At 37.9% G+C, this 26,334-nt stretch overlaps 1 protein-coding gene across 1 annotated transcript; it reads right to left on the minus strand.

Moving 5' to 3' along the window:
• LOC149013786 (uncharacterized) lies at nt 1-24,726 on the minus strand. Its single transcript, XM_089160021.1, has 23 exons — nt 24,378-24,726; nt 24,185-24,292; nt 23,542-23,690; nt 23,367-23,448; nt 22,790-23,205; nt 21,274-21,706; nt 20,948-21,171; nt 18,821-19,016; nt 18,512-18,657; nt 18,264-18,438; nt 18,015-18,068; nt 16,333-16,512; nt 15,988-16,100; nt 15,141-15,323; nt 6,870-6,927; nt 5,578-5,637; nt 5,415-5,456; nt 5,194-5,324; nt 3,491-3,626; nt 3,323-3,400; nt 2,075-2,191; nt 851-913; nt 1-722 (listed from the first exon to the last, which is right to left on the minus strand). The coding sequence occupies exons 1-23, from the start codon at nt 24,522-24,524 to the stop codon at nt 636-638; spliced, it is 3,378 nt and encodes a 1,125-aa protein (XP_089016147.1). The 5' UTR covers nt 24,525-24,726; the 3' UTR covers nt 1-635.
• Nucleotides 24,727-26,334: the final 1,608 nt, after the last annotated feature.

Consider the following 26,334-nt stretch of genomic DNA (forward strand, 5'->3'; position numbering starts at 1 on the left):
TATTAAAAAAATAAAAATACAGGAGCTGCGAGCAGCATCTTTATCTATCTATCCCTAAGAACAATAACACCAGTGAGGGTCTTCACCTGTTTCACTGGTGGAATAGCAAGCTCAGAGTACATGCTTCTAAAGTGAAACCAACAGCATCAACACAAGCAGGTAATTTATATATATACAACAGACGTTGCCACTATAATCTATGCAACTAGGTGAGCTCTCCAACAACAATGACAAAAATGCAACAACATAAATGTCGACCAGAACAATCCTGCAGAAGCAGGCTCATCTACAATGTGAAAATTACCAACTCAGACGCTCTCGGAGATAAGGAAAATAGGTCCCACTCACACCAATGGAGAAATTTATTTTCCATTGTAAGCATGGCCTAAACCGTCTTCCAGCTGAGTAGGTCCTCCTTTGCATCTTCGTATGAAGCTATTTACACAATTGATGTCAGCTATAAAATCTTTTGGGCTCCAACATCTTCACTGTTGGTCCCACACTAATTGGCAGAGGCGAAGATCCATCTGGATATTCTAATCAGCAACAGCCAATCCATTGTTTAATAAAATGATTGGTGGTTTAAAATATGTGCATCCCATTCCTCCACTTCTTTTAATCGACCATATCTCCACTTAAGTCTCCTCCGATCTTGTTATGCATGAAAGTTCTTCTTCTAACACTCTCAGCAGATCATGATATTCAACAAATGCAGGGTGAAACTGGAAGATATACCAGAAATAATTCATTAGGAAACACTGACACAACTGAATATTGGCAATGCCAGGAGGCAGGGATAATCTGCAAGTCATTTCTTCTTGTGACAAAAGCTCTAAAAGAGGACACGCACCTTTAGTGTTGTCATATATGCTCTCCATAATTGCATATCATGCCGGAAAAGATCAAAAAGCACCTGTACAGAAGTAAAAAGAAATTGAGCAGTGAAGGCAAACATCACAACATCAGGAGGATATGAATGAGAAACCGATATTTTAAATGAAAAGGGTTGTTGGGGAAGAAAAGTGAAGGGTATTAATCATGTTTAATTTTCACCCAGTGCATAGCATTTAGATGGCTTTCATTAATTTCTCAGTGTTGCATGAACTAAAATATTCCAAATATACAACCCAAATTTGTCCGATGTCTGCACGCTGAACAGAAGGGAAACACATCAGTCATTTTAGCTTTCATTTAATGTTGAGAAGAAACCACTTCTCCTCTTATAGCAAAGGAAGTAGAATACACATCTATGCCAGAAATCAAGTCCGCTCAATAAGATCTCTTCAAAAGTAAAGCATTTGTCCTATCATGATAATTTTACAAAAGGACCTGATGTCTTGTATTTGATTTTTCAATACCAAAACCAGGAATAGTTTTTCGGAGCCTCGTCTCATCACCAAAATCTCTCCAAAATGGAACCAAAAAGAAGAGAACTAAAAATTTTAAATGTAACAATGATGCAGCATAACCAGAAGTTACTGTTCATGCTATAATAGGAGGAAACCTTGCTCTTTGGCCCATATGAATCGGAGGGGCACAAAGCTTACAAGAATCACATATAACATAACAGGTATGTCAAAATCAGCATCATGATATAAATTATATTGTGAATTCGAAATGTCAAGCATATACTTTCCCTAGTTTAACTTCCCCTCATGGTGGTCTTTGATCCACTAGATGTGAGACATTTGAAGGATTATAGAGGTCCAGAACAGTTCTAACCAGTCATGTATGTAGCCTAGGGTACAAGACACATCCTCTTAGTAATGAAGAATAATAATGGTTGTCAAGGTGCTGCCTTGGTTGCTTGCATATGGAGTCCCTCCAACACTAAAGTCAATTAGAGACCATCACAACTATGAAATGAATATCCTCAAAAAGAATCCACATTGCTCCACCAATGGATCCTATAAGTTGCAGTTCAAAATTTCCTTCTAGACAAGATGATTTCTCATCCTTCTCATGCATGACCAATGGAAGACAAATTGGGTGAAGCAATGCCTACAGTTGTTGATGGAATTTAGCTTGACAATGAAAATATTCTAAGTTCTACTTATTAGACAGGCACTTCTACCTCTGAACGTCTTAGAAGGGTAGCGAGGATAACTATCCACTCTTTAAACTTGACAGAGCACATATGTGACAAAAGGAAGTCTGCATCTAAACGGCTCTGCAAATTGCTCATCTGAAGCTGCAGAACACAAGCAAAATAATATATCAGTTAAGTATTTGATTTCTAGTGCCTCCCACCACACAATGAAAAAAATGAGAATAATGTATCTCACCTAACAAAACAGACAGCATAGAAATATGAAAAATAACTTCATCAGATAAATAATGCAACTTTATTACTTCTTTTAGAATATGCAAAACCATGACTGATGCAACACATAGTCATTAATTGAAAACCGTGTTCAACTAGGGATTGAACTCCCAACAAAATAGTCCAAGCCCATATGAGAGTATCCAATTATTTTTAAATTGTTCGAGCAAAAGAAACCAACTCAAAATTGGGGAGAAAGTGGGGAAATCCCATAGGATCCAATATATTTGACGAGGCACACTACACATTGACACAAAATGCATCTCCCTTGCCAAGGCTACCAAAAGGGCCTATTGTAACACCACCAGGGTTTTGAAGAGAAAAATCTTTCATCCATACTTTTTTTTTAATTTATTTAGGGAAATTATCAGCAGCATCCCCAAGGTATCCTCTAATTATAATGCTACCCTAGTAGTTTTACAAATGTCCAGAGGTCTCCCTTCTCGACTTGAAATTTGAGGGAAATTTTGACAAGTTATTTCACTTGAAACTGGCAATTTGGAGGAATATATTGGTTTAATCAACCCAACCCCATGCAAATAGTTGATGATTCCCCAAGGAACAGGCTCATTGTTGTTTCCTGGGGGTTCAACTCCCAATTCCATCCTCCTCTCTAATCCTCCCAGTTTGGATCTTTCTTGTAGTTCGGTTTTCATTCCTTTTATTTAATTAATCATTTATTCATCCAAAAAAATATATATTTGTACACCATCAGTTTGATTGTCTGACGCATTAAGAAGAAACTGCTTCAAGATAGGATAGGTGAAACACAACAAACAGCAGGAAAAATATAACACAACTATCTACAGTTGGTTATGTTACAACTCCATTTCCATTATTCAACTCTGTTGAAGCCTTGAAGGCTGTGCCTGAGTTGACTATTTGAGTCAAAAAAATATAGATAAATCCAACAAGAATAATTGATTTTAAACAAATTCAATAATAAACACTCAAGTTAAGATTAGCATCATTCCATTCTAAGTGGCATAAACTTTATACCTTTTGCCCAATTAGCTCAAGACCTGAAGCAAAACTCTCCAGCTGAGCAGATCCATAACGCTCTCGCTGGAGATATTCCTGCAGCAGCAAAAAACAATCAACAATAATCTTAAATGATTAACACTTGTCTGAAAAATAAGAGGAAAGAAAGGTGGAATATACTCTCACCACTAGATCAAACTGTGTTGCTTTTACAAATGCAACTAACTTGGAAAGTTCTTTTCCCGACATGAGGTAGTTTGCATGGTTTTCTAAGATGTTTTTAACAGAGGTGACATGTGCACTCTGCTCTTTGGATGAGGGGCTGCTCAAATTTAAAAGATAAAGCAATACCATTAAAAACAATGCCTTATAGGAGCTGATTATTTGGTATCGAAGTAAACAAAGTCTGACAAAAACAATGCAAAGTCAAAATACAAATAACTTTCTGAAATAATCAAACAAAGAATGTGCATTAAATAGCTACTTCAGAACTATAAATTTTCATCCCAAGTCATGCTTTCCTACTTCGCAATGTGCTCAACCCTTGATCCCTGAGGACAACTAAAAGCATATTTGATGCAATCCAGCGTTAGGAAACACCGTATTGGTTCGCTGAGGGCCTATCGAGGAGTAAAAAGCCCAAATCAAAGGATTAATGGCAAATAAACAAATGATAAGATGAAAGTAATCAAAAGCTTAAGAAACATAATTCTAATAAAAGGGATCACAATTTTAAAAGTACAGCGAACAATTTGTTTACCAGAATCTGGTATAAGAGAGGACAAAGGCAAGGGGTGGGTCAACTGAGAATGACAGAAAGCAGGGTTTGAAGGAAATAAATCACACGAGCTTGTGTTTACATCACAACTGGCAGCCAAGAGAAACCCAAGACCTGATTCAAGATGAGAACTCATTCAAAAGGTATCCAGTACCTGAAATTCAGGGATCATTGCTCTTCAGCCTCCTAAGTTCAACCAGAAAAATTTGACAGAAAAAAGCAACAAGTGAATTAGTTCGACCTGATTCAAGATCTGGAAGTAGGTACAAGTTTTACTCTGGTTGCAGTTTGACTACTCATAGCAGAGAGGGATTTAAGGAGCGAACACCTAGGTTTTGAGCCACCCTAGGGGATGAACTAGCCGCTGAAATCTCAGTACAACCAACCTGGCATGAGATGATGGTCCAGTAGGTCCTCCTCAGACAAGTGACAGAACCAAGCACAGGTATATCAGAAATATATGCAGGAAGTTTTAGTAATAAAAGAAAAATGCTTATAAGAGAAATAGAAACAGTAACAGAAATGAAAAAGAACACAAGCTAAGGAAGGAACGTGCTTACAGAGTAGAAATAAAATAGGGAAACTGAAGAAGAGAAACAAAGAGATTAGAAGACTTCTGGAGGGAAAGGAGAAAGAGAGGAAAGATAACTAACAGTGCACATGCAGTTCAACCATGCAATACCCATACCAGTGAGTTTAAACTAACTCAATACTATATAGTCTATATTCAACTCTGTGCAGTTGAGCACATCCAACATATGGAAGGGGGGGGGGAAAAGAAAGAAAAAGACTCCCAAATTGATTGTAAAACTGAAACTAGGTTGCATTTAAACATAAATAAAGTGGAATGAAGATTACAAAATTAAACCCCAAACAATAGATAAGTCAAACCAGCCTATATTGACCAAAACCCAAAGTCAGCTCATGCAGTTTGGGTTTCCAAAGCCGGTCATTGTCATTAACCTTATGACCCACAGCATTACATGGCTGACTGAAGCCTTTTTCCCTCTATTAGTGTCAACAAGGGTGAAGAGGAAAATTAAGATACAAGAGGACGCAACTATTACAACCATCAAGCACAAAATCCTTTCCATAGATAAAAGCATCTAACCTTCTTGAGTCCAAGGATTGCTTCTTGTAACTTGAACGGAAAAGGAAAGAACCAAAAAATCTGGGAGACAGTTTGTCAGAATCAGAATTTGTTTGTTCATATTCCCTTCCGGATCTCAATAAAAACCTCACCTAAAAACCAACACAAAAATTGGGACCCTTAGTGGATTCTTGAACTCTATTATTTAGTTAAGGAGAAGTCATATATAAACCAATTCATACCAGCTCCCCAGCAAGTTCATATAAAGATTCATCTAGTGTTGCCTGCAGAGGTTAGAGCATGTAAATGATTATATAAACCGTGTAATAATTCAAAGTCAAATAAACAAATCAAACAAAATGAATAACAAATAGAATGACATAAAAATTTCCATTACATGCTTACCTGCAATAGACGCAAAGCACAGTACTGACTCACAGCAGGTCCTTCAAGTTTGGCGATCACCTGTTGAAATTAGTCATTATATGAGAATGAAAAGTATCCAGACTGGCTTCCAAAATGAGATCATTAAACTCTTAAACATGGCTTAGGGAATTCTGGATACTCAATTGCCAAGACATCAATATGTGATGTTTTTTGAAAACCAAATTTGGACACCACGGAAACAACACAAGAAGATAGTCTCATCTACAAAGATTGGATTCTACGATTGGAAGAAATCATTGATAAAAGACAACATATCTAGTCAAGCAAGAAGATTCCTGAAATAACTGAAAACCCTATCATGTATGATAATCAATTAATTTGATATCACGTAATGTGTTTCCTGGGTAAACATCCAAGCATCCTATAAATTACTTTTAAAGATCAGATAAAACAACAACAACAACAAGCCTTGTCCCAACACTTTTAAACATCAGATAAGGATATGTAACCCATTTGATATAAAGCAGATGAACTCAAGAACAACTTAAATTGGTTTATGGAAAGAAATATACAGCAAACCTAGTTCTGTGGCTCAGTTTATGTATGAGATTGTGATCAACATGAAGATCCATGATCATTAACTTTTATGGTACAATGACCCAATACGAGTTACAACCAAAATCATCAATGTTCAGCTTCCTTACATCCAAATGTGTGGAAAAGGAAGGAAAACAATTGTTTCAGAATAATGCTAAGTAAAAAATGAGGGAGATACGGGAAAAAGAAAACAAACAAGTGGAGACGATAGGAAGAGAGGAGAGGTAACTACCTCATTCAATCCATACAAAATAAATCATGCCATAAATCAAAATCATGGAGGACTTACATTTATAGGAAAGTATTCATTAAAAATAAAAAATTGAGAAAAGATAAAGCTTCAAGCATTATGAATTGAATGCCTATTTACAACCCTTATTCGATAAGACAACCTTAAGGCTAATCTTACAACCTCCAGCCAACCGCTATAACTGGAATATCATGACACTATAACTCCTTTAGCTAGCCCACGATTTCTACTTCTAGAAGAAAAAGAACTGAATCATCATTTGGGGCCTTTTGGGCCAAGACAATGAATTTAACCAGTACTGAATCAGCTCTTGGGCCAAGACAATGGGTTGAACCAGCATGTAACAAAAACAACCCAGCCAAATTGAAAAAAAAAAAAAAACTGTCATACATGTGTGTGTGAGAGAGAGAGAGAGGGGTCATGACTTGAAAGGGCATATAGGATGGATGTAAAAGAATCTTACCAGTATATAGCAAGCTCCAGTGCGGTACCATCTCCGCTGGAAGCATTCCTCAAACAACCTATAAAGTGGAAAGATAGATATTAGAACATAAATGCACCTTTGAAATCTTCATCTTATAATAAACTTCATACTCCTTTTATGTGATATAGCATGTTGTGGCCACTACTTAATTGCTTTAAGTTCTTTGGATAAGCAGCTGTAACATGGTTCTCAGAGCAGGATGTTGGGTCTTTGATCCCTGTAAAATACTAGGCTCTCATGAACTGCTAATGACCAACAATAATTGATTTCATCTGTAATTCTGTATATTTGTTGAGATGAAGTCATTGACATTTTGATGTGCCAAATGATTGTTTACATGCTATGGATTTAAGTGCCGACGAAAGCATGAAAGGTGAGAATTTAGTTGCAGACAGTTAGCTCTAGTTCATTCTTAATACCAGGTTAAACCTGTAACTTTGCTCCTGGATTCTAACAGAGCAACCATACTAAACACAGCATATCATTGCATACAAACTATATTGTGATTGATTTTAAAGTATTTTCGCCATATACTCTGTATAATCTCCGTACAATATGTTCCTATATTTTTACCGTTCACAGATTTATTCTCAGAAAGCAAGCAAGGTAAGTGTACCATCAGGCTCAACATTTACAAATGGTCTCCAGGAAGAGGCATCTCCTTGCAAGAACTCTGGCCATTCCATTTGAGTATACTAGGCAATGGCTTGGTTGATTATATGTCATTTACCTCAGTATTCATCTCCTTGTGTTCTTAATTTTCCCTTTACACAATCCGACCTTATTTAAACTATAGCAAGGTTTTGTGAGCATGGTCATAGAGAGGTGGCACACGGCAATTCATAAACAAGAGGAGTGTTTAGTCATTGCCCCTCCATCATTTCCAAAGGCATCATGTATGACTGTTCAACATGCTGCCATGAATGAGAAAACTGTAAATTTTAAAGATGATAATGGTGACAAAATCCATTCATTTTGGAGTCAGAAATAGCAGATTCGTTATTATTTATAAAAATTGTTTGTAGTATGAGTTGATATCTCTCTCTTAAAAAAAATATATAAAATAAAATAAAACACTTGGCATGTACTGTGCTTCTACAAGTATAATTTTTCCTTTCCACAAACCCAGACAACAACAACCTCTGAAACTGTTGATATTTAACCAAACTCCTCGCCTGATGCCTGAAAACCTGTGCAACTTCAGAATGTATAAATCCTGGGACCTGCTCTACCTGGCCTTTCCACTAATTACTATGATTTACGATGATACCAGCAAGCCCCTTATGTTTGGTCAGGTTAGTGCTGAACTTTCTTTAATTTTTACTTTTTTGGGGTGGGGTGTTTGGGAAAGGTGAAAACCAATTAAGGATGAATGGTGAAAGCCAAAAGAATTAAAGATTCATGTTAATAAGGAACAAATAAAACGGATCCCTCTCTCCCTATCTCTTCTCTCTAGATTTGAAGGTTCTCTCCCGCATCCTCCAATCTAAAACTAATCATCTCCTCATTTCCCCCATTCCTAAATGCAAAACCCTCAATCTTACCCATCTCGCCTTTGCTGATGATCTCATGATCTTCCCCAAAGCAGATGAGTTCTCCATCTCCTCCATTCTCTCCTCTCTCTTGCAATTCGAATCCCTCTCTAGCCTTCGGGTCAATCTCGACAAGTCCACATCTTTCTTGCGGGGATCCCCGATCAACTTCGTGCCTCCCTTCTCCAGCTCTCGAGCTTTAAGCCTGGTTCCATCCCAGTTGCCTATCTTGGCCTCCCGCTCATCCCCGGTAGGCTCACCTGCCACCACTGTCTCCCTACACTTGATCATATTCGCAAGAAGCTCTAGCTCTGGAAGGGCAAGCTCCTTTCCTTTCCTGGCAAAGTGGTCCTCATCCACTCCATTCTACAATCTTCCTATCTCTATTGATGTGGGATCTTTTCCATTCCCAAATCCACCATTCATGCTATGGAATCCTTGTTTCGTGCCTTCCTTTGGAAAAGGGAAGGAAACCTCGCGTTTCCTTCATCCGACTAGTTGGTCAACCATCTACCGCCTTACTTCTGAGGGTGGTTTCGGAATCCGCCGGATCTTAGATGTTCCGATGAAGACACGGGAGCGCGAGTACCGACGACGCCGACGAGAGATCATCCCACGAGGATCATGTGGATGGACGATGAGAAACACCGCCATAGGCGGTTTGTCATGTTATTTTTCTTAGTCTTAGTGGGTTGGAAAGTAGTTTACTATTTAAATATTTTGATTTCATTGTTAGTCTTTATGGGCTGGGCCTAGAGTCTGTTTGGGCCCAATTTTGAATTATTTTGAGTTTGGGTTATATATACAACTTAAGTTGGGGTTATTTTGGGAATTAAACATGTAGGGTTGTGAGGAATCAATTCTTTTATTTAAACCTTGTATCAAATTGTTTTTGGCAATTTGAATGAAAAGAAAAGAATTAGAAAAAGCCACGGCTCTCTCTCTCTCTCTCTCTCTCTCTCTCTCTCTCTCTCTCTCTCTCCGGCGGCGGTTTTCTCTTCTCTCTCCGGGTAAGTTTTCTCTCCTCCTTTCACCTTTATTTCCCACTATAAAACTTCTCCTTGCTCTCCTCTACAAAGATCTACTCTTTTTTTTCTAAAAAAAAAAAAAAGACCTAGTTTCTTTCTTGGAAATCTTCTTCTTCTTCCCAAACCCACGATCTTTTTTTTTTTTTTTCTTTCTTCCTTCTTTGTTAGTCTAGTTGTCTTCTGTTAGTCTCCGTCCCTTCTCTTTGTTTCTTTTCTTTCTCTCCCTCTCTCTTATCACCTACTCTCTTTCCTAGGATACGCCATTACTTGGAATATTATTTTCTCCTTTCCTAGGATTCCCACTTCTTAAAAATATTTTCTTTCTATTATTTATGTTCCTAGATGCTTTCTAACCCCGTTTTGCAGCCAAGATCAGTGAGGTAACATTATCTCTCCTAAAATACTTCTCAATTATTTGTTTAAAACAAAAACTTCTTAAGACTCCTTTACATTGTTAATTGTTGAATTCCTTGTTAGAAATCTGATATTGATTAGGATAGTTCTATTTTTCTTTAAGTTTCTTAATAGTCTTGCATTCAATTTAGTATTATGGCCAAGATCCCCATCCCCTTGTTTCCCTATTGATTCTTGTTTAGTTGTGCTTACCAGAAGACTTATCGTGTTATTTCTCTACTTTAACTGTCTTACATGCATGATAAATCAGATTACAAGTGCTGCAAAAATTCCTTCTTTACTATCTGTCAAGAATACGTTAATTCTAAGAGTCTAGTAGCCACTTTGTAGGTCCCCTAGTTTCTAGGTTCTCCTACATCAATTTTGTATCGAGCCAAGTTTAGAGTGTCGATCCTGGACTTTAGGTTTGAGTTGTTAGAATTGCTGGTTTTAGTTTAGGTGTCTTTAGGTCAGCCGTGTATGGTAGTAACCGAAGTGGAAACGAATATTCCAATATGACTGGTTCATCAAGTGCCCAATTGACCCCACCAATTGACTCAGCTGCTCCAACAAAATGGAGAGATCTTAAAGGCCATTCAAACAACTCAAGAAGAGTTAAATAACCAAAGGGCACACACAGCCCAAGCCACCACCATTCAGGCCATAGAATGTAATGTTAGGACCCTTGCAACACAACTTACAGCCATAGAGGGACAGCAAGAGCAGCATGGACATAATACTCAAGCCAATGGACCTAGGAATGAAAACTACCAAGTGGACCTCCAAAACTTTGACCACGCCTGAGATCTGATAAACGGGATAATTTCCAAGGTAATGGAAGAGGTAGAGCTAGAGGTCGTGGACACGTGGACATCTTGGTCCATGCATCATGCAACCTATGAGCATGAAAATGCTCTTGACACCCATGATAGAGGGTTCGATATTAGGAGGATAGTCAAGGTAGAGGCCCCATCTATGATGCCAAATAGATCGAAAGTCTTACTAGATTGGATTAGACAAATGGACAGTACTTTGATTTTTATAATATGTCGGAAGAGGTTCGCTAGGTTTGCTAAGATTAAGCACGGGCTGCCCAAGATTTTTGGACAGAATTACAGTACCAAGAGAACAATCTAGGACTTGAGCCTGACCACTTGGGTTGAGATGCAAGAAAGGCTAAAAGGAGTTCTTACCTATCACCTATAGGCTGAATTTGTTGAATGAAATGAACACCCTAAACAAGGAAATTAACTATGACCGAGATATGCCAAATTCAATGAACTTAAGATTAGAAGCCGTACTCGTGAGGATGTTGAGCAAACACTTCTAGGTTTATACGGACTTAACTCCGATATCCGGTCACGACTTGCACCCCACTTAGTCAGATGTCCCTCAAGCCTAGGATTGCTCTAGAACTTGAGACGTCCATTAAGACTTCCTCAAAAGAATAGCTTTCAGCCCGGAGAATCTAGTTTTGAAGGATTACCCCTAACACTACCAATTCCAAAGACCCCCGTAATCCACAACACCCAATTGATAACAAGGGTAAAGGCATTGAACTCCCCCAGAAAGCTGGCCAGCTCCAGTGTTTCAAATGCCAAGGATTTGGGCATGTTGCTAGGGAATGCCCTAATAGAAACCTTTATGTTGGAGGGCAAAACCATGTGGATTTAGATCGGATGACGATCAGAGCCGAGTATGAAGACCATAGACCAGATGAAGACATATCTCGATGAGGATCTTGATATGGTATATGGGTCTAAGCTTGGAGTTGTGCGTGTATGGTATCACAACCCAAAGATATTGATGATTGCACGGACTAATATTTATTACCTACACTTTCCATCAAGGTAAGAACCGCAGTCGCCATAGATAGTGGTAGCTGCATGAATGTAATTGCTCAAAGTCGTCCGAATGGGCTCAAACCAGAGGCCCACCCCAAACCGTACAAGGTTGCTTGGTCGATCAGTCTACTATCCCAACCTAGGTGTTTAGTTCCCTACATTCTGGATGAGGATAGTGTGGGTGTGATGCTTAGAGATGGATGTTGCTCACATCATTCTAGGAGACCATGGTTATATGATAGGGATGTCACTACCTAGGAAATCTAACATCTGTATCTTGAATATAAAGGAAAAAGATCCGATTGACCCCTAGCGCCCCAAAAGAGCTAAAAGTTGTGAGCATAAAGGCAGCACCATCAAAGAAACTTGCTCTAAAACACTTGGCATACTAAATCACAAGAAATTGAAGTTAGTGTAAAAGTCAAGAGTTGTTTATGCTCTAGTTGCCTCCAAAGTAATCCAGACACACATCACACATCACAATTTGTTAATAGAAGTCTAGGGAATTTGTTACGTTGTCTATAGGAGAGTACCACTAGTTGGGACCGGTCCTACCCAAGCCGAGTTTCCTATAATAGCTCTAAGAACCGAACCACCGATCTGTCACCTTGAGGTTTGTCTAGGATACCAGCCCAAGGCTCCTATAGACCTTATTCCAGCTGTGTCCAGCTCTAGGACTTCCCATCAGCCGAGTCTTTCCACACATATCCGATTACATGCAAGTATAAGACAACGAATAACACCGAGTAATGATCAATATAAGTCCAAAGCGATGTGCATCGACACGCAAGAGTTTCAAGAAGGAACATGGTGATGGTTAGGATCGGACACAGCGTCACTAAAGGTAAAGCAGCAAGCTACATGCCTAGTCGGACCATTGAGATTCAAGAAAATAGAGCTAATGCCTATGTTCTAATCACCAACTAACATGGAATCAGCAATATTTTCAATGTGGAGGACCGTCCCCTCCATGCACTCCTACTATTGCACTATCCAGATGACCTTGACACCTCCTGTCTGATGACCCGTATGACCCCTCATCCCTACTACACCACCTATACCTAAATTCACAACAAAGTTAGGCATAAAGATTCTTGATGAGAGAGTTACAACTACAAAAGAGGAGTTCAGAGAATTCCTAGTTAAATGGTGGGGGCATCTGAGATCGACAGACTTGGATCATGATGCAGCTACAATGACGACCCACATCTAGAGTACTACAGAGCCTATTCACCGGAGTAACTCAAAGTCGAGAGAATGATAAGACACGAGCCTAGACCACACCCGACGAAGATATCCACGACAGACATGTGGATGGACGATGAGAAACACCCAAAGCAGTTGTCATGTTATTTTTCTTAGTCTTAGTGGGTTGGAAAGTAGTTTACTATTTAAATATGATTCATTGTTAGTCAGGGGGGCCAGAGCTGCCCAATTGAATTATTTAGTTTGGGTATATATACAACAAGTTGGGGTTATTTTGGAATTAAACATGTAGGGTTGTGAGGAATCAATTCTTATTTAAACCTTTATCAAATCGTTTTGGCAATTTAATAAAAGAAAAGAATAGAAAAACACCCCCGTTTCTCTCATAATTTCTCCTCCTCACTTATCCCACATAAAACTCTCCTCTCCCACAAAGATTACTCTTTTTTTAAAAAAAAAAAAAACCTAGTTTTCGAAATCTCCCCAAACACACTTTTTCTCTCCTTCTTTGTTAGTCTAGTTGTCCGTAGTCTCGTCCTCTCTTTGTTCCTCCCTCTCTATCACCTACCTCTTTCCTAGATACGCCATTACTCAATATTATTTCTCCTTTCCTAGGATTCCCACTTCTAAAAATATTCTTTCTATATTTATTTCCTAGATGCTCTAACCCCGTTCACCAAGATCAGAGGTAACATTATCTCTCCTAAAATACTCTCAATTATTTGTTAAAACAAAAACTTCTAAGACTCCCTTTACATTGTTAATTGTTGAATTCCTTTTAGAAATCTGATATTGATTAGGATAGTTCTATTTTCTTAAGTTCTAATAGTCTGCATTCAATAAAGCCAAGATCCCCATCCCCTTTCCTATATTCTTTTAGTTCACCAAAGACTATCTTATTCTACTTTAACCTACATCAATAAATCAGATTACAAGTCCAAAATTCTTCTTTACTATCCAAGAATAGGCGTAATTCTAAGAGTCTAGTAGCCACTTTGTAGGTCCCCTAGTTTCTAGGGTTTCTCCTACATCGTTACCCTTGCCTGCCTCCTTAAACTCATCTAGAAAATTGCCTCAAAACATGATTCCATCTGGGTTTAATGGGTTTACTCTTATCACCTTCAGTCTGATTCCCTCTAGACTTGCCCCTTGCCCTCCAACCCCTCTTGGATTTGGAGGAAAATTCTTATGCTTCGACCTCGTGCCATCTCGGCAATTTCTACCACTATCTCCTCAGGCTCTTCCACCTCCTTTTGGCTTGATCGGCGGCATCCGATGGGCATTCTCTATAACCTCTTTGGCCCCCCCATGCGGTCTACAACTCCCGCATCCCCAAATCTACCCCCTTGTCCAATTTCATCTCTAATGGATCTTGGAACCCCGCCCCTATCCCCATGGCTCACACAAGTTTGGGAAACTCTTCCCCCTCTCTCAAGTTCCGCAGTTGATATGCCCATTTGGCTTCCCTCCCCCTCCGAAACCTTCACCACAGCCTCAGCCTGGAACATCCTCAAAGCCCACAACCCTAAACCCCCCTGGCTTCCCTTGGTCTGGTTCAAAAGCTTCATTTCCCATCATTCCCTAACCCTTTGGAGAGCCCTTAACCTTTCCCTCCCTACCCAGTCCTTTCTCATTAGCTGCCACATCCCCACGAACCCCAAGTGCATCCTCTATTGGAATGGATTGGAGGATCTAAAACACCTTTTCTTTTCTTGCCCTTTCTCCGGATCTATCTGGAGAAAAGCCCTTGCCTCCATTTGGCCCCATTCGAGGTAGTCTTTCGATTTTTCCCGTGATTGGCTTGGATCCTGAGAACCTTTTCAGGTAATTCTATCTGTGATCGGATTGGCTAGCTAATATAATATGCATCCATTCATCACCTCTGGTGGGAGCGCAACCTTAGGAGATGGACTTCCAAATCCCGCTCTATTGATGGGATTTGGAATGCCATCTATTTCGATGTTTCTTCCAGGTTGTTAGCTATTCCCCACCCCCCCGGTTGATGATACCCCAAGGAACAGGCTCATTGTTGTCTCCTGGGGGTCTCAGTTCTTCGTTTTGGTCTTCTTCTTGAAGGCCTTGTTTCTTGTCTCCTTGTTTCTTAATATAATTATTTATTCATTCAAAAAATAATAATAATGATATGCTGTTTTGCATGGAAAAGCAACTCAAGAAAGCTGCATATTATTTTACCATAAGGTGAACAATTAAAAAGAAGAAGAAAAAAAAAAAGGAAGTGAAACATACTCGGTTGATCTCCCAGCAGCAGCAAACAAATCTGCCCAATGTCGCCCATCAGTTTTTCTAGCTACACTTACAACAACATCAAGATATTCAGGAAAATTTCTGATCAAATCACAGGTCTTGTCCAAAAGAGAGACACTTGTAGCATTTTTAGGGACCGAGTTCTGGCTCTTGTTTGCACTTCTCCTGTGAGGAAATAGTAATCATGTAAATCATTTATCAAAGGGAAGAAGTAGTGCATATCATATATGTTAGTCTTACAGGTGGTGTGCTCAACAAATAGGAGCAAAAGCATGAGAGGCAATAAAAGAGCACAATTACTTGCCATATAGACATGTGATGGACAAAATATCCACTAGGGAATTGTGAATACATCTACTTAAATATTGATGAAGAAGGAAGAACGAAGAAGAAGATATGACTAAGCATCCCTCCTAGCCTCAATTAGAATCCCACCCGCCACCATTGGCTTCCCCCCAATGCGACACTGCATCTCACATGTTTGAATCTCATAGAAAAAAGGAAAGGCCTAAGCTAAAGTCTAATAAAAACCTTGAACATGACTGGACACCTCTACAAACTCATATAGAAGACACTAAAAAAGAAAACTCTGCATCAATACTCAACTAATGAGGTAAATAAACTGATTAAAAAATAAAAATTAAAGGAAACAGACCAAATACAGGATTAGACATACAGAATCCTGAGGCAGCCCAACAAAAACACTTAATAGCAATGCTTATTTCCATTAAAATGAGCAGAATTCTGTTTTATGTTCATCAAAGCCATCATTGGTTGGATGAAAATTCCCACTAGTGTCACTAAATGAAATCCATGGCAAACAAAATACCTTGATATCTCGGCATCAAATACAGTAAAAAGTAGCCACTCCAGACAGTGGGAAAAATGAGGCTTTTCAGCAGATAAACATGCTAACCGTAAAGCTTCCTCCTTTTTGTCTCTCTGGTTAAAAAGAAAAAAGAATCAGTATTCAGAAGAAGAAAAAAATGCAGACAATCTAGCACTAACCACCCCCCAACCCCCCCCCCCAAAAAAAAAGGAAAAGAAAAGGTTCATGAGCACAATTGAAGGAGAGTGAATAAATATATTTCTTGTAAACACCAAACAGCACAGCATTATTTCAGAAACATGAATTACAAAGCTAACCTGATCACAAGGGGTTAAAAAAGATTACCTGCAGAAGATGACGCAGCAGACAGTGCAAAATAGTTTGGGCTTGAGGAGACGGCTCAAAACACGGGAACTCTGTGGATGATGAAAATGACATTCTCTGGGAAACACCAACTACAATCCCAGCATTTGAAAGAAGCCCTAGAGGGTAGACCTCACGATCAAATTCCAGCTCAGGGTCCAGCTAGAAACACATAACAATAAAGAAATAATTGATTTAGGAAATCCAATTCAGAACAGCTATTAACCAGATAGAATATCTAATTTCCAACAACCTCAATCGATTCAGGTATACAAAGTTGAACATTTAACATCCAAAAGCTTTATTTGATTAGAAATAGAACATCACAATGCAACTTCAACCATTTGCTTTAAAAAATACTGTAGGAACCGGAACCCCCAAATGACTTCATAATAATCCCCACAAGCATATCAGATTAATGATTATATCCACATCACAAAGATAAGAGTTAAACAACAACAACAAACTCAGCCCAACCCCAACTTACGGTCGGCTACATGGACCCAAACAAATAATACACAAAAAATGGGATTAAGAGATGGGGAAAAGGAAGGAGGGTAGTAAGAAATGACAAATGAAAAATGGTGTATAAAGAAAGATGAAAGACGGACATAAGACGAAAGAAGCACAGTTCAGCAAGTCAAGACAATCTCAGGTAGATGAAGTCTCTAGTACATGAATCCTTGTCCTTCAATAGGCTCTATCAAAGGTCATACTTGGCATCATACAAGAAAATGGAAAGATCTAGGCAATATCTCCTTTTTTTAAGATTCTAAGATGAGAAGCCCTCCGAGTTATCATCTTGGATATCTCGGTAATACATGAAAAGCATACAGATAAGGGCTTAAGACTGATCCCTGATGTAAACCAACCATTATTGGGAAATCCTTGAACTGATCCCCCAAGGATTACATACTACTCACCACGGTCCATACATATCTTTAACATCCATTTATTTATTCGACATCCCTCTCTGTACTAGAAGATGTTAGATCAAATCTCTAGGGACTAGGTCATTGGCCTTTTCCCAGAAGAACAAATACCATATAAGATCTTTCTTACTATCTCTATTAAATGAAACCAACCTCCCCCGCCAACCTCCAAAAAAGAAAAAGGAAGAAGTAAATAAATGTTCAGATATGCAGCGACACAACCTTTACTCAGAACACAGAAGGCATGAAATTCAAGTACACCTATCAGCCTAAATATTTACACCAACCAACAAATCCAATCTCTCAAAGTCAAAGCAGGGCTCACTGTAGCCCACCACCCACTCTTTAAAGCATGAGATCCTCTCCACCCAACTACCCGTCCCACATCCCCTCGCACATGGGCCTGCCTGTGTACTTCGGGCAGGCCCTGTGTCAGGTCTTATGTGAGTGTGGGGGGATGGGGGGACGGGCAGTTTGGGTGGAAAAGATCTAGATCCCTCTTTAAGGGGGAAAAGAATTTCTTCTTATTACATTTTCAAGTTGAAAATTTCCCGTCTTGAAATTCAGAAGAATAAAATTCTTATGGAAAGTTAAGAATTTTTACAGAAAACCATTTAAAAGAAAAATGCTTCAGGTAAAGAAAAGCAGATGTCAACAACGATATCAAAAACTAGGCGTACAATCTGTATAATACCTAAACTATACACCATTATGAAATGGAAACGTAAATACCTGCAAGAAGTCTTCCTGCTTAAAGGCATCAACACCAGGAGACGGATACCATACCTGTAATGATAAGCTTCCAAGAAGAATTTATATAAGCTTTACCAAAAAAGAAAGAAAAGAAAAGAAAAGGGGAAAAAAGAGGAAGAATTTACATAAGACCCAAAAAAAGTAGAAAGACAACATGATTGAAAACTTTACAAGCTAAATAATGTATAGAGGGAAATTTAACAAGTTCAGATTCATACAGTTTGTTACCTGCATTCCTCGATGACCATAATCTAACCAAGCAACTTCCTCAATGAGGCTTGCTTTCTCATCAGATTGACCACAAGTAACCCAAAACAATTCAACTGAATCTGTGAGCTCCCGCTCACGCCCATCATCCAAATCAAGTAATGAAAGCTCCCCATTTATTCGTAACACCAGGCATCTGGCATACATGCACCCATTTAGCTTCCTAAGATGTAACAAAAACTACCATCTCAAAGGACAAGTATAAATACCTGGAAGGCTGACTAACAAAGGAATCTGATGAAGACAAAAGGAGGTTCTTTGAGATGCACTCATTTGGAAGCTGATCCGGAATGAAGCGCATAGCAGCAGGATGGCTCTTTGCCGTCATGATTGAAAGCTCACGTACTGTAGAAAGCTGTTTGTCATTTTATTACTTACAAATGCATAAAGTTTAATGTTCCAGCTAAAACATTTCCAAATTAGAAGAGAATACCTAAATGATTTGCATCTCCCTAAGAAACAAAACAACTCACTGCTGTTAACATGGTCATTATTCATTAAAGGAAAAAGTTATCTACCTCTAAGGTTGGATTATTAGAAGGTGATAATTCACCAGAAATCTTCACGTGGAAAATATGCACATCGAATGGACGGTAAGTTACAAGCATATAATCTTGAAAGACATCCATGACCATTGGCTTGCCAAGTAACGATTTGCGACAAAGTAAGGAGCTCTGATCAAGGTGATATCTTGGATAAAAGAGCAATTCATAACTGCAAAGCACATTTAATTTATTATTTGGATAAAATTCTAAGCACCAAAAACAGAAGTCAAAATGAATAACTTCTTCGTGAATAGAAATATACGGATAACATAGCACTATTGATCCTCAATACTTGTCATCACAAAAGACATTTTTATATAATTTAGTTCACCGTGTCAATAATAAGAAGGTAAAAAAAATATTCAGTTAAGAAGGTTGTACAATTACTTTTTACATGACAAGGCATGACAGAAATCAGTCAATTCGCCTTTGACCCAGGGAATTAACCTCATGATTGACCCACTCCAACATATTTTTGCAAAGACACTAGTGACCATTTTCTGAGATCTGTGACAGTAGCAGAGGCTTGGGCTGCCAGCCCATCACTGCTTGTTGCTTGTTGCGGGTTTGCCGTGCAATACAGTAAACCAACCCATGGATCGACCCACTAAACTGTTTGGGGTATTTTTATATGCCATACCATTCTCTTGTAAGGCATACTCAGATTGGGGTTTTCAACTTAGGGTTTTGGGTGAGGGCTTATACTTCCATTTTTCGGCTGTTTCTGATAGATCTCAATTGTAATCTCCCCCCATTGCGTAATGAAGACTTCTTCAGCATTTCCTGTGGATTTGGCATCGCATCATGTGCGAATCAAGCTAAAAACTTTGTGCTGTCTTTCATCTGTTTTCATTTCTGTTAAGTATCTCTTTGGCGTTTGTTCTAGCAGTATACATTCTGATTGAAACATCATGTTATATAAATACCATTCTCTGGTAAAGCATAGTGAGATTTGAGAGTTTTGACTTAAGAGTTTTGGGTAAGAGCTTGTTGTTTCTTTCTTTGAAGGATCTCAATTGTAATCTTGCTCCATTGCATAGTGAAAGCTTCTTCAGCTTTTCCCATGGATGAAGCACATCATGTTATGTATAATCAAGTTAAATCATTGTGTCATCTTTCATCTGTTTTTATTTCTGTTAAGTATTTCTTTGGTTATGTTCTACCAGTATACATTCTGACTCGAACATCATGTTTTATAAATACAAATAACCCACCAATAATTTAGCTATAACTTTCTAAGTCGCACATTGGATAAGTATCAAGAAATCATGCTCATCAAACTAATTCAAGCCAAGCAACAGGTTTTTACATGGAATTGTTTCAGTTGTTTGAGGCCAAAACTCACCAACCAGTTTTGTATTGTTGAAGAGTAACCTATCATGAGTTGAGTTGTAGAATTTAGGTTTTTGCCTATGTTGAATCTTAATTCAAGGAGAGTTGTTTTGGTGCTCAGTATAATTAGATTTATAATGTTAGTATGTTCCTACCAAGGGTCTAATTGCTGGTTCCATAAATAAACACAGAGCACCACAATAGACAGCTTGAATCTATCGTGACTTAGCAATTCTCTCTCGCCCTCTCTTCTACTTTGCAGTTACTGGTCTCAAATGCTGTTTCACTACATGCATGGTATTAGATCTGTAACCAGTATCAGTTTTGAGAATCGTGTATAACCACCTAAGCTGTCCATTCCTATTTGTGAAACGCTACTTGATAGGAGAAGAACTAGGATTTTGAATAAGACTAAGGTTAGTATGATGAACCATGATAAATAATCTGAGTATATCGTGGTTCAGACATTATCTTCTCTCTCCTCCTTTGCAAGTACCAGTTTCAGATCCTGTTTCTTTACATACATGTTATTTTGCAATCCATCCAATTGTATAGGAGAACCAGTCCTAGAAATCAAAATACCAAATATAGAGAGACAGATTCTTAAAAGATATATATCCAGTCAGTCAGATTCATGTTGAGTCCAAACCAAGTTGCATCCTAACTCAGATATGTTCAGATCAAACAACAGGGAAAATCAAATATAAGCATAAAATGCATTTGATAAATATACTTGGTAAAAGACATGGTTAAGGGTCAAGTACTCACGTATTAGAAGAATCAATGTAACTACAAACAACAATGATTTTCCCCAACCATAACAATCCTTTACACTGTATTTTTTGTTCCTGGGTAATATCCCCAAAAACACGCCATTTTTTATTACGTATATCATATAAGATCAAGCCATGAACGCCAGCAACAGCCAAGTACATTCCATCATAGCTAGCAACAACATGTAAAACTGGCCAATTTTGGGAGATATAAGAATCCTGGCAAAAAAGAAAAGAACAATTGTATCAGGAACCTCAACCTATTATACAACCTGGGAATCAAGATAAATACAAAACAGATATACAAATTGAACACATAACTGGAAGGTTAAGATGTAGCATCTTAAGTCCATCAGTATCGTCAGACTGCACAATAAGCAATCGATCTTCGCCATAAATCACTTGACGACTGTATGTTGTCCCAGAAACTCCTCTGTTAAGGCAACATTTTCCAAAAGAAAATGAAAGAATCCTCTCTGAAGAACCTTCCTCAATGGCATAAAGCCTATATCCATATTCATCCCACTGAAAAAGTGAGGTGCCAGCCATCATAGGTTCATATTTAAAACCTTGGTTTGGTTTGCCCATTGGAGAAGATGCAGAACTCATACCAATTTGACGGATTGTGCACATCAAACGACACCCAGATACAGACCAAACTGTAAGTCCTCTGAACTTCCATCCAATTGCAAACGCAGAATTGTCAGGTGTCCATGCTATACAACTGACAGGACCAGTATCTTCCACAGAGTATCTGCAGATCAGTCATTCGAAGAAAAATGTAAATAAGACAACAGACTATTAATCCCAGCTTACAACATTGATAAGCTGGCAAAACAATTGAAGCAACAAGATAATTGAAACATTACCAATTCTGTAATCATCAAACAGTCAGGATATTGTTTTATGTTAAAACTACTTGTGATTTCTAAAAGTAACGGCATCATGGTAATACAACTCGGGGAAACGTATACAGTTCATTGTTGCAGGTATGACCAGGATTTCAACTACAGTATAAACTGTAATGTATTACCAGAATGTCAAAAGTGAGCTTGAAATTTAGTCCATTTCACATTTCAACTTGATATGGCCATCTGGGCATCCAAATGATGGAATTGTCATGAAATTTCTAGTAGTGCCTACATAGTATGTGTTCCAAGTTTGAATCACCAGGGTTTTTTTTTTTTTTTTTTTTTTTGGGGGGGGGGGGAGGGAGAAGGAGGTTCAAAAGTGGCAGTATGGATCTGAACCCTAGGTTGCAAGTACACAGGATAGCCTACTATATCCTATCCTTATCTAGCTTATTTTACACATAATTTAGTCCTATAGCATGCAGTGTTCAATAAAAATAATTAAAACATGCAATAGAATGGAGAACCATAAAGTAGGAAAGCAGTACAATATTCCGACCATTTCAAGCAAAACTTCAACCATCTATTTCATTTACTGAAATTTCTACCACAAACTTGCACTTATCAAGTCACCAGTGGTAACTTTCCAACCTAAAGCTGAAACTGATGTAAAATGTCAAATTTTGGTATTTCAAACTATGGAAATTTACAACATCCAAGGCAAAAGTAAACAAGAAAGCTTTACAAGTAACCAAAAAGTTCAATAAATGTGTAAGCGACAAAATAGTCCATCATCAAATCTTTCCAAACAAAAAGGAAAAAAAAAATGATAGCAGCAGAAGCACTTAGAGAAGTCAGAATCCCCAAGCATGGGTATGAGGATCATGGTTGAGAGACAAGATCCATGGAAATGATGTATGATCCACTATCTGAGACTTGAGTCATGAAATTTAAATGAGTTTGAAAATAATCTGCTTAACACTTACCCCCAGTCATATAAAGATACAGTGCGAAAAAGAGACACGGGTTCCGCCAGGTCATATAACTCAACAACTCCTCTTCTGGTACCAATCGCAAGGATTTGCTGATCTGACGCTACTGAGATGCAGACAGCATCACCTGATCCCAACCACGTTTCAGCTTCAATGGATTCAGCTTGCTTTAAACCTTTCTTACTCAGAGTAGATAAAGCGACTTGACCGTCAGAATACAGCACGACTAGTAGCCTCAAAGACAAGGAAAGATCCAGCTGAATAACAGCGGAATTGCTCGTATAATTATGATTAGATGTAAATGCTACTAATGTCCCTTCAGAACAAGGACCATGTTCCAGAGAGTGCACTGGTTCTGTAACAGGACTGCGAGGAGGCGGACGGGAATGGAGTTGAAAGACCCCACAAAACTGAAAAATAAAAATATCTAAGTAAATTAAAATATAATAAAGTGCAAAATACGGAGGAGACAGTTTCCCAAACAAGAGTATGTAATCGAAAGAGCAGATTTATGAAGAAATGAAACCATGAAAATGTGCAGAATGACAATGTGACTCATATTCATGTTTACCTCCCCTTTCCAGGATATCAGATGTAAAGACCCATTTGAAAGTCCAAGCAGTATGTGTTTGTTGTCACACACGATATTGCTCCTAAAAAATGTAAGTAGAGGCAAAATTATAATATATACTTAAATAGCACAATTTATAACATTTAAGCGCAAACCAATTGGAAAGAGCACTTACATGGTTAAGTTTTTATCTGAAAAGGGTACCTCCTCCCTAAGAACTAGAGAAATGTTAACAAGAAATAGACCAGATGGTTGCTTTCCTCCAAGTTGTAGTCTTTTTTCTGAAGTCTGGACCTTAAAAATGTGAAGAAAGAATGATGAAGTCTGCAAGAAGTGGAGGGGAGAACCAGTTATCAGTAGAATGCACTGCTGAATATTGATTAAAAGCAAGAAGGGGAATAGAGATAATAGCAGTAGTCAAACAAGCTGCTTAAGATTATCAAACATTGTTGTTCAACATTGACTCAATGGTCATCTAAGTCAATATTATTAACATGAGCCATTCCAACGAAGTCATTTTGACATAGATAATCCGTAGGCTATCAATCCAATGGAACAAAGTATAATATAAAATCAGTAATACTAGAGTCAAATACTCTCTGCCACATAAAAACTAACCGGTTTACTTTGCCTAAAACCATCCCCGCAACCCAAAAGTACAATTTATCATAGTTTTAGAGAGATTTTAATAACATTTGGTGCTTAAATGTCACGTCAAGTACAGTAAATCCGTAACCGATACAATGTACTAAATTCTCGAATCAATTCACGCCCAAAAGTCTCAATAAATTATCACAATAACCGCATTGGGTACTTACAAGAACAGCGATCAATTTTGTATCAGTGCTCCAGACCGCCTGGGCGTTCTCTCCCTCCCTTTGAATTGAATTCGAATCTCTCTTGTACTTCCCCAACCTCACCTTGTTCTGATCGCAAGAATTATCAGAAATTCAATTAATAGTACAAAAACGAATCAAGGCTATGAATGATTCTAAAGATTATAGAAATCACCTGAGAGCAGCTCCATAGTTCGAGGTGAGTAGGCGCCACAACCAGTAACAAACGATTAATGATTTTGAGATAAACGATACGCTCGGAAGCTGGACAGAGACCAACTTCAAGAGGGATCACCTGCGGCCATCCATAAGCCATATACATCTTTGTTAACTACCTGATTAACGGAGACAATGAGATCTATGAAGAACAACACATCGCCAGAGACAGATCTGATTGAAATGATGCTCTTCAGAGGAAAATGAGCATTTCAGGGAACCTGCGTTCTCAGATGAACCAAGAACGGGTAGAAACAACCATTAGATGCACAACTTAGAAGAACCAAAATCCATCTTGGCCTCGTTGGTTTTGGACTGCGCTGCAACAGCGCGATAGAACTAAAAGTGGTCTCGTTTCGTTTATTGACCATTATGTCCCTCGTGACTTTCAAGATTTATCACGAGCACTATATCGAACCACGGTTTGCAAGATCCGGCCCGCCCACCATAATCGGTTTTTTGCAATCCCTGACGCCCTAAACCAGTAAACCCTAGGTCGGACTTCGGACATGCTTTTGATTCTAGAAACGATGATCACAGAATATGCCGTGGGTCCCATGTTGATATTCAACTCATTAATCCGACGGACTGGATCCTCTGCAGCGCAGCGATGGTGTAGAGATTCTCTTTTCTTTATTTTTTTCTTTTTTTGTTGGGGGAGAGATGGTGTAGAGAATAATGCCTTGTAAGATGAGTCTTACAAGAAAACATAAAAGGGAGTGAATTAAATATTTTAAAATGGTGATGCTACAATAATTTAAGTCTTGTGAGTCATGTTAACAAAATAAATTTAAACTAATTTTTTTTTTCATATTACTTGCTTGTATAAAATAAAATATATATGTTTCTGAGCTAGGATCAATTGGACATATATATGTTTCGATTAAAATAGATAAAGGGGTGTGTTATAAACTTGGTAGGTGATGGAAAAAGATATGTTTGATACTTCAAATTATTAGGAAAATTTGTATTTTCACATTTCAAGGAAACTTGAATTTCACTTACTCGGAATAAAGACAACTATAATGACCAACGTTGAATGTCAAATGTGGCTAGAATGAATGCTTATACGAAATGAATTTATCAATTATATAATTATTTCTTATGTATGTTAAAATATGTTGTAACCAAGCAGATGTGGGTTTGACGATAATCACTCAAAATGCCCATTTATTTTCGAATAAATTTTTTACTCCTCTCTCTTGCATTAAAAATTTTGTCTAATAAATGATATTTTTTCTCCTCGCTATGAAGTATGCACATACAACTGTAATAATAAATAAATTTAGGTGATGTGTGATTTTTATACTCTTACGATATATTATTAATGTGACCATTGATAATATATATTGTCACATAATGTATATTCGAATAAAGCAATGATAGTGAACATTTCTATCATTATATACAATTTTAACAATGAAATATAAAAAAGTCATACTTAACTGGGAAATCCTTTTGGAAGTCTTATTGTTTTCCTTTAAAAATGGTAATTCATGAACTGTGACAATTATAATTCTGCATGAGTTTTTTTGGTAGAATAATTATGCATGAGTTATGACAACTATAGTTAGGTAACTTGGGTACTTATCCCATAAAATGTAAGTCTTAAAGTCTTCATGGTATTAATTCCCATCCTCATTTTTGTTGACAAATTTTTATTTTTAGTGTGAGTTTAGTATCTATTCCAAAACTTATGGTTTTTGGGCAAAACTTCATTCTTATCATTTCTACAATAGCATTAATAAACTTCTATTCGTATTACCTCAAAAGGAGGATAAGAACTTTATTTAATCTAACTATATCCCTCTTCACCTATTTCTTTTCTATATTCCTGACTCTTTTGAAGACCTTCATGAGCTTTATTATAAAAAATACCACGAAATAACGAATCAAAAAAAATATTAAAAATGAAA

The sequence above is a fragment of the Hakea prostrata genome, chromosome 6 (assembly GCF_041222555.1).
Source record: "Hakea prostrata isolate BN-2017 chromosome 6, UWA_Hpros_2, whole genome shotgun sequence".
Lineage (NCBI taxonomy): Eukaryota > Viridiplantae > Streptophyta > Magnoliopsida > Proteales > Proteaceae > Hakea > Hakea prostrata.

Bases quoted from the DNA above. Each gene is read 5' to 3' on its own strand.
- LOC149013786 (XM_089160021.1), bottom strand. From the start codon at position 24,524: ATGTATATGGCTTATGGATGGCCGCAGGTGATCCCTCTTGAAGTTGGT. The intron at 19,017-20,947 runs GTGAGTACTTGA...TGTGCTTTGCAG, and splicing joins TACATTGATTCTTCTAATAC to TTATGAATTGCTCTTTTATC. The intron at 2,192-3,322 runs GTATAAAGTTTA...TGTGTTCTGCAG, and splicing joins TTGAGCTAATTGGGCAAAAG to CTTCAGATGAGCAATTTGCA.